The sequence below is a fragment of the Peromyscus leucopus genome, chromosome 1, assembly GCF_004664715.2.
Source record: "Peromyscus leucopus breed LL Stock chromosome 1, UCI_PerLeu_2.1, whole genome shotgun sequence".
In the NCBI taxonomy this organism is placed as follows: domain Eukaryota; kingdom Metazoa; phylum Chordata; class Mammalia; order Rodentia; family Cricetidae; genus Peromyscus; species Peromyscus leucopus.
In genome coordinates, this window is record NC_051063.1 from 91536079 (window position 1) to 91549868 (window position 13790).

The 13790-nt window shown below is 35.1% G+C and overlaps 1 protein-coding gene across 8 annotated transcripts in view; it reads right to left on the reverse strand.

Moving 5' to 3' along the window:
- Positions 1 to 1565: 1565 nt before the first annotated feature.
- The window catches only part of Far1 (fatty acyl-CoA reductase 1), a 58191-nt gene continuing 45966 nt past the window's right edge, over positions 1566 to 13790 (reverse strand). For all 8 annotated transcript variants that reach the window (XM_037211371.1, XM_028875873.2, XM_028875874.2 and 5 more), the window contains 3 exons: positions 10000 to 10129; positions 6058 to 6185; positions 1566 to 4394 (listed from right to left, as the gene is read on the reverse strand). In XM_037211371.1, the coding sequence (XP_037067266.1) occupies positions 4232 to 4394; positions 6058 to 6185; positions 10000 to 10129 (421 nt within the window). In that variant the 3' untranslated portion in view covers positions 1566 to 4231. The remainder of the gene's footprint in view (positions 4395 to 6057; positions 6186 to 9999; positions 10130 to 13790) is intronic.

Sequence of the window (13790 nt, forward strand, 5' to 3'; positions counted from 1 at the left end):
TAATAATGATATAAATGCTATGTAAATAGTTGTGTAGCACAGATCATTTCAAATGGCAGGCCACATGTTTAACAGTATATACTACATGCCCTAAGTATAGAATAGATTAACCATCTAGGTTTAAGTACATATAGGTTTATATAACCTGAGAAACATACCCAGGTAACTGAAGGCACAAGACCAAAGCTATACGATATCATTTAGGGAAGAGATGTTTGTAAGTAATTTAAAATTATTTTCAGTTGACTCCAGAAATATAGATATGGAGGGTCTGCTATAGTTATATTGAATGAAACTGTGGGCTTCAGAGCTAGAATGTGTTCAAGTCCTGGCTCTGCCACTGATAGTATTATCTGACATATGTCTCGGTTATCCCACTAAAACAGGGACAATAGAGGTGCCTTTAACAGAGGGCTTGTTGTAAGGCATAAACAGAGCATCATATGGAAATGCTTAAAGTTATGCCTAATAAACACTAAGTACTCAAAAAGTGTCAGGTGGTGTCTTTACAATGTCAAACATGCAGGCTGGATCTGCTCTCATGAAACCAAGAACCACACTGAAAAATAGGAACCTGGAAAGACATAATATAAAGCAAATAGAGTATTAAATATCAAACTAAACACTGACAAATTAAAATGTATGGCCTCCATGGATGACTATTTCAAATAAAACTAGCCTCATTTGTCTGTTTACATGCATGTTTCCTTTTTAAAAAGGCTTATTCATATGAAACTATATTCCTATGCCAAAGTCATTAGCATATTTATCTTATGACAAATATATTGAGAATATTTCAATAGAATGTTTATATAATGAATTTGGAAACAATCTTCATAGATCTTATAGTACATGATTTTCAGCCCAGCATAAGCACACAGAATGAGAGTTTTCTTCCTCATTAAACTTGTATACCACTTAAGAGTTTTTCTAAGTATTTGCATTTTGAACTTATCAACTTGCAAAAGGAGCACATCAAACCATGTTGCTCAAATTTTCTTTATTAAGAAAATATTTCATATATATTTAAACAGACAAACTCATACCCTTTTCTCTAAGCTTCTCATGCAAAGTTAGAATGTTTTTTTCAAACCAGAACAAGTCAGTGCAAACAGTTTCAAGGCAGAGCTGGAAGTTGGCCTAGAAAGACATGCTTACAAAGCCATTTACACTCCAACCCCATCCTGATGCACTCTCAGCCTCCCCCAAGTGGTTCACTCAATCTCTATGAAAATGAAATCCTTTAAATGAAGTCAGATCAATTACTAGTGAAGAATCTATAAACTAACACGATGTCATTTACCCTAGAAACATGCTGGTGGTCTCCTGGTTCTGTTTATATTTAAAAAAAAAAAAAACTGCCTCATTAACTATTCTATAAAAATACTTTAAACTAAGTGTTTATTCTGCCTATATGCTTCCTCTAAAGTACTGTGTGAACAACTCAGACATAAATAAAAAGATGGTATGAATGAATGAGGACACCTATGGAAGATAAAATGCTCAGAACTACTTAGCCACGTTAACTCTGGATGATTCCCACAATGTAAAAATACAATAGATGCTAGAATAGAAATATAGGGATTCATTTATTACTTTTTGGTTTACAAACAAAGGCACCCAATGCTTCTATTGACTTCTTATAAAAGATTATCAGTTTACACTTAAAACAACAAACAAACAAAACACAAAACAAAGTTTTCCAATCAGTTCCTACAGACAAACACAAAGGGGAGAAGGAAGAGTCCCCTCCCGCTTCCAAGCATCATCTGGCAGACTGGAGGAACGCTTATTCTATGTCACCCTCAAGCCAAACAACATACAACCTGGTCATGCTTATCTGCACTAAGCTTTAAGATACATTAGCGTTGCCAAGGCAATTAATTAAATGGTTACAATGACATTACAGTGTACAAATATGTATGCCAGAGTTCAGAGAAGAAAAGATAAGGGGAAAACCCTAAATGGTTTAGAGTACAGTTTTGTCAAATGAGTTGAATGAAATCAATTTATTTTACAGGTTGTCCTATTGAATAATCTGTATGAAAAATATAATCAGAACTAAAAACTCTGTCTAGCAAATTACAAACAGAATACATTTCTAAACTCTTTAAATATGACTTGAATCCAAAGCATACTTGGTGAGGACTGACAATCTCACATTTTACCTCCATACTAATTTTAAAATTGTAAATTCCAGGATGAATGCCATTTACTCATTACCTTTTGTCAACAGAATTCTAAACACATAAAATTAATTTGTAACCTCAGCATGGCCCTAGTTAGCATTTCTTTAAATTAGATTACACAAGCAATAAAACAGAAGACACATGTCCGATTCACTTTACAGACCTGCCCACATTGCACCTGATTCTTTTCTGAGACCCAAAGACAACTCACCAGATTCTAGGTATATTTGGCAGATGTATAAAAATCATACAAAGGTTAGTGTGTTTTCATTACATCATGGAAATGTACTTGGAGACATGGAGTACTCAATGTATATTATATGGGCCACCTTAATCAAAGGCATCATTTATTCCATTTCACACACTATCATGGTCTCTCATACCTTACAAAAGGCATGGTTTTCACACACTATCATGGTCTCTCATACCTTACAAAAGGCATGGTCCTAGACCAGAGACTTCAGTATCATTCCAAAGAATACATAGATATTTACATACATATTTCTTTTAAAATAATGTTTAAAAGTTTTACTACACAAACTCTGGCTTCAAAACAGAAGCATTTTTTTCCTCTTCAAGACTATACACCTGCATGGAAAAAGTTGGTTTCCTTTACATTTTGTTTTTCCACAATAGCAAAATAAACTTTTACACTGTATTTCATTGACAAAAAAATTAAAACGTAAAGTTACATTTAATTTCTTGTACTGTGAACTGACCCCTTTAAGCACTTTCAAGATACACTGCTGATGATTTAAATGTAGTACAACTTGATCTGAACAAGCCATTAAAGAAAATATGATAAAATAGTAACAAACTAGTAAGATTTAAAGGGAACTGTAATGTATCGATAAATATACATCAATTTTCTTGCTATTGTTTCTATAACGCATGTCTTTCTAAAGCTAAAACAACATGCAAAGAAATGATGACTTGATACTCATTCAAAAGTTTGCTACTTTACATGGTAAAATCCTTTATTTAATTTTATACACATACTTATGCATTACTTATTTTTAAGGAATTCAGCTTTCAAGGTCAAAATCAGTATGTGTTGATAAACACATGAGGATATTTTCTTTATGTTAAAAGCTGCAACTACATTCCTTCATAATAATGCATGTTCAGACGGGGTGAATCCTGTGAGAAAAGTTATAAAGGAATAGAGAGAACATGTATGATGAATCTTTCCCTAATCCCATCTCCAATCAAGTCTCAAGAAATCCTCTTCAAAATGAAAATACATCTCACCAGAGTTCCATCTGATCAAAATGTAGACTAGAAAATTGTTGTACTATTCTTCTGATACTAACACAGTTTTACTGTCCATGTTTTCACTTTGCTTCAAATGCACAGAGCATATACTGACATGGATTCTCAAATTTACTTAGATCCATCAGTGTCTACAGAATAATATTTGGCCTTTTGATCATAAGAGCAACTGATTACTTGCAGGAAAATGAAATGCAACACACATTTAATCAGAAAGAAAATTAGAACATGTCTTTACATCTGATACCACCTTTAACTTATAGGAAGCAAAAATACATGGCTGTGTTCTTAACAAAACTAAAACCCACATCTCATCTGATTAAAAAAAAGAAATCCAACAATGAAGAATCAAATCAAATACTCAACTAATCTAACTAGGCCTCCTGTCTGTACACTTCCCATTGCACTGAAATTAGGACTGCATGTTAAGGCATGTTTTAATTAGTATGTTCCAGAACTGCACAGTTATACTGGTCAATGTTCCCATAGCCCCACTTCTGCCCTCTTCCTACCCTCTGCATTCCAAGGATCAAAATGTAAGTCATAGTTTGAGTGGCTATTGCAGATCTGAGCTGGCATACCACAGTGTGTTCACTAGGTTTTGAGCATAAACATTAAAATGTTACATAAAATGGACCATAATTTACTCCACGCTCCAACTTAAGATGGTTTAATGTCTTAACAAAAGGTGAGATGACTTAGGTACATTTTACATTTTGTGCATTTAGATCACCATATGCATAGATGTTCTAATGCTAAATTCTTGGTCTTCAGTATCTCATAGTGCTGGATGCTCGGAAGTATGACAGAAATTTGTAACACAGACTAACCACAAAGTACCAGATGTTTCTTGCCATTTGTGATCTTGCAATAAAAATGCGCCAGATAAGAATCACAAGGATAGTATTGAAACCATAACGTATATTCCGCAACCTGAAAAACAAATCAAGAGACACACTAAATATTTTCTAGAATAAAATTAATTTTGGATAGCAGCTAATTAATAACTGTAATTTAAAACCAACTTCTAAGCAATTTTTTAACTTTCAAATTTAAAAACTAAAATAAAAGTTATTAAGTTCAAGTTAGAACAATTCAAACCTATCTCCCTGCACCTGAACAGTAGCACACCAATGCATTACTCTAGCAATAGGGAGTATAGCAGTCTTTTCATATCCGTGTTCCTGGACTTAGTAAGCAACAATTAAACTGAGCAGCCCTGTGTGCCCATTTCTGTGGTAGCCATCAACAAACTATAGGTTAAGTCAAGCATGGTGGCCTCATACCTGTGATCCTAGCACTTGAGAGGTTGAATCTGAGCAGGAAAATCCTAAGTTTGAGATCAGCCTGGGCTACAGAATAAAACTGTCAGAAATAAAGAAAGAAGGGTGAAGAAAACGTGGGAAGGGAGGGCGGAGAAAAGAACAAAGGAAGACAGGGAGGGAGGGAGGGAGGGAGGGAGGGAGGGAGGGAGGAAGGAAGCGAGCAAACTGAAAGTAAAACAGATACATGTCTGAGCTTCTGTCTTATATAAAAATGGTGCCAATAGCTAACAGTCCCAAAACCTAAAAGCCAACTGACAAGTCCTCATCTAAGAGTAATAACCTTTCTGCTCACAAAGATCTGTAAGCATGTTACCTTGCGCATGTTTCTCAACATTTTTTTTTATGGCTTTTGATGGTTGTATGAAGAAATTTAATCCTTCAGATAGATACTATTATAAATTCCAGTAACTTTATGATGCAGTCCAAGCCATGACTAATACAGCAATGAAGGTGCAGAAATAGAGACAGCGGCTTTAAACAAGTACCCAAAACACCTATGTTATAGTTTCCTTACAATTAGTAAAATATGATCTTGCAAATTTGTTTTCTGATCAATAAAACTGGTATTTTTAAAGCTCCATAGTGCTATGACCTTGGCAAGTGAATAGTATGAGTCTTAGAAAACACACACACAAAAATACTACAATGAGATAACCCTCAGTAGTACTTAAATCTCTGAGTGATGGGACTACAACTGATTCTGACTTCTCTGTTTTCTGAGTTTATTACATTTTAAAACAGCATGTACTACTTCTATTAAGAGGCTAGGAACACCATTACTCTGTGCGGTAAGTTTAAAAAATAAAAAACTATATAAGTAACTTCTGATTCAAATAATATTCTCATTTTCTGCTAATACTTTTACTTTTTCAATAGAAATTTAAGGGAAGCAAATACTTCATACTCAGAAATACACATAAATAAAGACAGCAAGTTTTTATAATCTTTATTTATTTATGTGTATGGGTATTTTGCCTGCATGTATGTTTGGGTGGGATCCTCCAGAACTGGAGTGATAGCTGTGATCTACCATGCAATCTGGGAATCAAAACTCTGGACCCCTAGAAAAGCAGCTAGTGCTCTTAACGAGGGAACTACCTCTCCAGTCCTTCAATAATCTTAAATAAATACCATATAACTACAAACTCAAAGGTAAGCATTATTATTAAATATAATACATCATTTTTATTCAGAATTCTATTTCACCAAAGCAAACTGTAGAATATTTCATAAGGAAGAGATATTGTGCACCAAGCCCATGTCAAACTTACTTGTTCAGATGCTTTCTAGCTGCAGGGAGGCCAGACATCTCTTCATTCAATACATATTTTTTAGTCCCCATGCAGTAGTTCTCTATATATTCTGCCCAATGTAACTGCCGTACATCAATATTAAAGGTCTATGGTAAGAAAAAAAGTTATTGCTTTGCTAATTTTTTTGTAATTAGTCAAAAAATTCAGTTTATTTGAAGTATGATCTCAAATGAAAAGACTATAAAACACTTCAATATAGTATTACCTTTTCTACTGTCAACATATATGTGTTCTCCACTACTTTACATAGGAGTTGACATACATTTCAAGTTTCTTTTCATCTCAACCTCCCCAGTATATTTTCTACAGCATATAAATTAATTGTCCTAGAGAATATTTTTGACATCAAGAAAAATCAAGTAGCGCATGATGGCACATACTATTATGCCAGCACACAGTAAACAGGAGGGTCACCAGTTTGAAGCCAGTTGCTGTGTGGTGGTTTGAATGAGAATGGCCTCCATAGGCTGATATATTTGAATGCTTAGTCACCAGGGAATGGAATTCTTTGAAAGGATTAGGAAGTGTGGCCTTGTTGAATGAAGAGTGTCACTGAGGTAGCCTTTGAGGTTTCAAAAGCCCATACCAAGCCTAGGCGCTCTACCTCTCTGCCTAAGAATCAGGATCTTCATCAGAGCCTGTCTGCATAACATCATGTTCCCACCATGATGACAATGGACTAACCCTCTGAGGCTGTGAGCAAGATCCCAATTAAATGCTTTCTTTTATAAGAGTTGCCTTGGTCATGGTGTCAAGCAGTACCTCTTCACAGCAATAGAACAGTGACTAAGACACTGTGCTACACAATGAGACCCTGTCTCAAGCAACCACCACTACATAAATAAATAATAAAAAGCAAAACCTAGCCATGAATGATGGCTTAGGACTTTAGTAACAGTTACTCTGTCATTGGATGAAAAGTGTAGATAAACCTAGAAGACTTATTATAACTGCTACTGTGGCAAAATAAGAGGGCTATTAACTGTTCAGTATTCTTGATTAAACAGAGTTAAGTATTTTTGTGAAACGACAAGATTATTCACTATAAACCATCACCCCAAAACAAGTTCTAGAAGGGAAAATATTATAAATAAATCACTACAGTGAAAATATAGTACCACGGTACCAGCATAGAGATTTGATTTCATAAAGAAGCTGTTATGAGGGGTATGTGGGTGTGACACACACATGCGCGCGCGTGCACGCACGTGACTCAAGTCCCACAGGAGAAAAGAACAGAAGCAGTACCTAAGAACATGTTGCCTGCAAAAATGATGAAACACCAAACACAGATTTAAAAACCACATCCATCATATATAAATACACATTTAGGCATCTGAGACTAAGTCAGAAAGAAGCCCAGATACATTACCTACAAAACAACTACTTGACTGCTGTTAACTACTTTCAACAGATGCAGTAGAAGCCAAAAGACCATTTTTTACAAGTGTTTAATGGATTGCTAATGTAACAATCTACACCAGTGTAAAGATAGTTGAAAACTAAAGATATTTCCGTAAGAATAAAAACTGGAGTGATGAGTTATCATCCATGATACAGAATTATACTAAAGTGTATTCTTTTTTTTTTTTTTTTTTTTTTTTTTTTTTTTTTTTTTTTTTTTTTTTTTGTATTTTTTCTGGAGCTCATTGTAATGCTGACTCACAGAATGTTTGCTCATGTATAAAGCGTGCCACGAACTAAAGTGTATTCTTTAAGACTGGAGTAGAATGACTCCAGATTCCAGACTGTCCACATAAATCTCAGTGGATGCCTGACGGTGGGAGAAAGGAAGGGCAACAGACGAATGATTATCCTGACAAATTACATGAGTATTTATTGCATAGACTGCACTAATTTTATTTGTATCCCCTTTGAAGTATATAGAAGGGTGATCCTTAACAGAAGTTTTGGGAGGGAGGGACTAATAGGAGATGATTATATCATGAGCCTTCTACCCTCATGGATGAATTAATGCCAACTATAAAAGAAGGTCATGTTGTGAGTTCTATCTCCTGCTCTCTCTTGCACTTCCACCATGAGATAACACAAGAAGGCATTTATCAGATGTCAGTCCCTGCTCAGATGCCAGAACTATGAATTAATTTTTGTTCATTATAAATTACCCCTGTCTTTTATTCTCCTATACCAGCATAAAACAGACTAAGATAAACTCCAGTAACAAATGACCTGTAACAGCAGAATAGAGGTGTTGGTCCTTAATTATCCAAAAAAGGTAAAAGTATCCATTTATGTTAGGCTTAAAAATAGATGCTGTACTCTCTAGAGCAAGGTACTAAAACAACTGAAAAAGAATGTGATTTATATACAACTAAAGTAGGTGGGAAAACTAAAACTGTAACAAACAACCTAAAGAGGTATAGTGGAGGATGCTTAATTAAGCAACTTGGGACAGTAGACTGTATCAAGATACTAAAAAGGCAAAGAGAAAGAAAAGACATTAAATATTTAAAGCCAACTTGGGGCTAACAGACAGTAAGACTCTGTATCGACCAGATACTACAGTGAGCAAAAAGGGCAAAGTAACAGAGAAACTTGAAAAACAAAAAAAAAAAAAAAAAAAGATAGTTGTAATAAAATGAAGCCCTAAGGAATTTAAATCTAAAATTAAGGTTCGGATGTAGCTCAGAAATACAGCACCTGCCTAGCATATACAAGGGTCTGTTTCCTTAGAACAGCAAGCAATTCCAAAATTATCAGGTTATGGTTCAGATTAAATTCTCCAAAAAGGGTCAGTAATTATCAGACTGTAACAACAACTCTAGGTTGCTTATAAGAGACACACCTAAAAGATAAGGATGCAGACTAGTTGAATATAAAGTTGAAGACAGACACATCACACATTTCTACTAGTAATAAGTGAATGAAGACTGACAATCAAAAGCTGAAAATTCACTACGATCAGTCTCCTAACTAAGCTATATTCTGTGTTCTAGGTAACACATCAGACAGAAAGAAAATGGTAATATAGAGAAGCTCCAAGAATGAAAACAGATGGAGCAATTGTCTTCTAACTATGGGGCTTGAACTGGAGAACTACAGTAATATGTAAACACATATAGCTGGAGAGCTGGAGGTATTATCACAGCTATGTTAAGGTTCTAATTACCATAAGGAGGAAGCTACTGAGACTAAAGCCCTAGGTTCAGTCCTAACACTGCTATACTGTAAAAGGAGGTAACTACATGTATTTAAGACACATATACATGCTAAAATATATGAGGTATATGGGCAGTAGTGGCCCAGGCCTTTAATCTAGTACTCAGGAGGCAGAGGCAGGTGGATCTGTGAGTTTAAGGACAGCCTAGTCTACATAGTGAGTTCCATCCAGGACAGCTAGAGCTACACAATGAGACACTGCTTCAAAAACCAAAAAACCAAAAATCTGAGTTAACTTGAGAAGGAACACAGTTTAACTTTCAAACAAGCAGAGTGTGACAAAGAGCATACAATATAAAAAAGCAATTGGAGCCCCCACCACAAAAAAATTCAGAGAAAACAAGGTATTCTGAACATAAAACCCATAAAGATGTTAAAGTTCTCTTTGAACTCAACCATGTAGGAAGAAAGGATTAACAACTCAATTGTACTTTGGAAAGCCTTTGATATTCCCAAATACTTTATCAGTTCTAAGATAAAGCAAATATAAATAATTAAGATTGAAATACTGAAGTGTTGGGGATTTAGCTCAGTGGTAGGGCGCTTGCCTAGCAAGCACAAGGCCCTGGGTTGATCCTCAGCTCCAAAAAAAAAAAAAAAGGATTGAAATACTGAGAAAGTATAATTAGATCCATGTTCTTATGTGATGGTTGTGGGAAATGCCTAGGTTTCAGGCTGCTTACTGATCACATTTTCTAACCCAAAACAGAAAATACTTGCCTTTTTATCTTCGGGGTTTAGTTGGTTCATTAACATATTGACATTATCAGTATTCCAAACCCAAGAGTTACTTGTGAAATACTCAAGAAATACCATGGCTTTGTGAAGACGAGTGATTGTTTTCATCATCCTGTATTTCAAGAAAAATCAAGAGATTCATATAATATACAGACTAGGTAAAACATCCCATTATCACCAGGGGTCCCAACCACTCATTCCCAACTGTAATTCATAAGTGTACCAAACCAGCAAAGAATCAGAATATTTCTGCATCTTGGGAGAATAATTTATAAATCCAAAATGGAAAAACAAATTAGAAGTAGCAGCAAAAGAAATTTAGTATCACTAGCACAAAGTTCTGCTAACACAGAATTAATTCTCAAAGGATATGCAATAATAAAGTTTAAATTCAAATTTTCTATGTACCACACTAGGCAAAATGATTCAATTTAGTCTCCCTTTGCTTTTCAGCTAAACTGTACTTAGCAAGAATCCTTAACACAGATTCTACAACTATGTTATAATCCCAGCACTTGAGCATCTCTGAAGCAGATATACAGAAATATTCCTTTGCCATTTAGTTAACTCTAGTAGAAAAATACAAGAACTTTTTTTCAACAATGATTGGCACCACTTCTGATTATCTGGATGTGCTTGAAATCAATGACTGATGCCAAGGACTTTTTTAAATACTCAACTCCTCAGACCTCACCCATGCCCTTCCTTAGAGAAACAAGATAGTATAATACTTTGTTTCTTTTTAAAGGGTAAGGAACCTTAATCGAGAAACAGATAGTATAATACTTTGTTTCTTTTTAAAGGGTAAGGAACCTTAATCTTATCTGACATTTTATTTATTATCACTTGCATAAGTTATTGATATCAAAGCACTAATCCAGCAGTAATTAAGAAAGAGCTTTCTGAATCAAATATACACCAAAACCGGAAAAATAATTCATGAAGAAATATAAGAATTTCATTTACATTCCCACAACGAGGACTAGCTAAAAGTGTATGAAATTTAGAAAGACCTCAAATTAGAGGCTTTACAAATGGGAGACTTGGTAGAAAATCAGAATATGAGAAATGAAGAAAATAAAAGCAGTATCATTAGCCAAGAAACTGTGATAATATTCAATACATTTAGAAAGAAAACCTGAATAAAATACTTGAAGGAAATGAGGCAATATAGATAATGTAAAAAAAAAACTATTTCATTTGCTAAAGAATTTCAAAATAAATTCATTAAACATGAAAAGAATTATCAAACATTCAAAGCTATATCTAGAAATAAACCATATAGATAAAACTTAGGGAAAGTTGCTTTAATGAACCAGATTTTTTTTAAAAAAATTCTCTTTAAATATACAACAGTATCATAGGTAGTATAATATACATTAAGTTCATCCCAAACATGCATAGTTCACATCGTTTTCCAATGAGTATTTTACTAAAACATTTTTTTCTTTCTGACTCCTTAACTGTTGATTCTTGCCTAATCTCATGTAGATTCATTCAAGTGATGATAGCTGCCCTAAAATCAACTCTGATTCAGCCATTCAAAAAATAATTCTTATTAAAAAAGAGAGAGAGAGAGAGAAAGAGAGGCCAGGGATGGTAGCTTGTAATCCCACACTTGGGAGGGTGAGGCTGGAGAACTGCCATGAATGTGGAAATAAGAGTGGTTTACAACTCAACCCTGTTTCCAAAACAAACAAACAAGCAAAAACAGAGGGAAAGGGTGGGAAGAGTTGAAAATTCATATACATGAGAAATGTACAGACAATAGTATCAGGAAGCTAAAGTACACTTAAAACTGCACCATCACTCTGGTTCAACATGTCATAGTGAATTATGACTAATACTGTCTGGTACCTGCTAAGGATGTATTTATTCTTTACTATGACAATTTCTAAAATACAATTAATCACAATTTACAATAAGGCCAGATCTCAACCTTAGTTATCACAAATAAAAGTATCCATGTACTAAGATACTTGGCAGTACCCATGGCCTTAGCATACTGGGAACTGAGAGGAAGCACATCCCGCCCCCATTGTGATGATGAACTCCAAATATCGTCAAATGTCCCCAGTAAGAATCACTCAGATGAAAAAAATGTCAGGTTCAGAGAAGTTAAACTGAACAATGAAAAACATGAAGCACTTGTAACAATGATGTAATGTTAAATGTACAGTAATTTATGATGATTTTACATGTACCCTGGTCTCCCCTTTAACCAAGAATCCACATATTAAGAAACAGAACAGTTATTTCAAAATATACAGCAAGTCAGATTTCTATCTAGCTGACACTCAAAATCATATAAATGAGTAAACTGGATTCCATAAACTGAACAACATTAGTTTAATGTATTATATTAGGGTCTATAGAAGGTGCAGCATAATGTTCACTTATTCTTGGCTAGGCAAATATCTGAAGAATAAATTGTGACACTTTAGTTAATGTGTACATCACCTAACTTTTATATACCTTGTTGCTTTTATTTACGTATTTACTTAATTTTGTTTTTTTAAGACAGAGTTTCAATCATTCTATGCTGGCCTATGGAACTATGTAGCCCAAGCTGGCCTCAAACTTGTGGAAATCCTCCTGCTTCAGCTTCCTGAGTGCTCAAATTACAGTCCGCAGCACCATACCCTACTCCTTGTTGCTTTTATATTACACACTTACAGAGATCTCAGGTTATTCCTGTTTTGATACAGGTAAGACTATTCCTTCCATCCTACAAGGCAATTTACACTTTTCCCTAGACTAACTTCTCATCATAAGGAGAAGACATCTGTAACCATTAGAATGAGGTTCTGACTTCAGAGGCTAGGTAAGAACGAAGCTAAGAGTAGTCTGCCTTGCTCATTGCATACTCACCCCTGAAGACTTCAGTCACCTTGCATGCTGTCCAATGACCCCTGAGGCTGTCATGCTGCAAGGAAGCTCAAACCAGACCAAGTGCAGACAACACATGAAGAGTCTGAGTCTACACGAAGAGAGAAAGCTGCCTGGCTGCTCTGCACCCTTCCTCTCCCTTAATGACTCTCTCTAGTGCATATGCCCTGGTCTCTGTCTGACCACAGCTTAAAGACTTACTCCAACAAAAGCCACTCATCCAAACTCTCTAGAAATCCTTACTCACAGAAACTGTGACACATAAACAAAATAACTTGCTTTAAGACACTATAGTTACATGGTGACTTGTCATTCAACAGAGTAACACGTCTTAGTACTGGCAATAATACAAAGCTGGGGTTTGCAATATTTCACAATTAGGTGGAAGTCTCTATTATGACCTTTGAGATAATTTGCTAAAATCTGAAAGGGTCATGAAAAGAAAATTAAAGGACACTTTATACAGCTTGAAGCTACAGTAACATGGAGGATAACAAAAACCAAACCTATATTCTTAAAATTTAATCTTGTCAAGATCTTTTGAATAAAGACAAAGCTGATCTTAGAAAGTGAACTGTTTGAATGAAATTTGAAGAAAACGTAAAAGGCTAGTCAGGAATTCTTTAAAAAGTAATTTCTTATGGCAGTGCATGCTTGTCACTCATGCACACACGTGCTAGTATTTAAGTCCTGAGCCACAGGCTCATAATGGCAGAACAGTGCTAGGCAGAGAAGCACAGCTGCAGTGCCTCCAGAGCTGAAAAAGCATTCGGCATAGTTCACTGCACAGAAAAACCACTGCACACAGCAAGCTGGGATAATCACATGGAAAGCTGGGAATTCTCAATATTCTTGCACTGAAAGCTGAGTGGACCACTCCACTG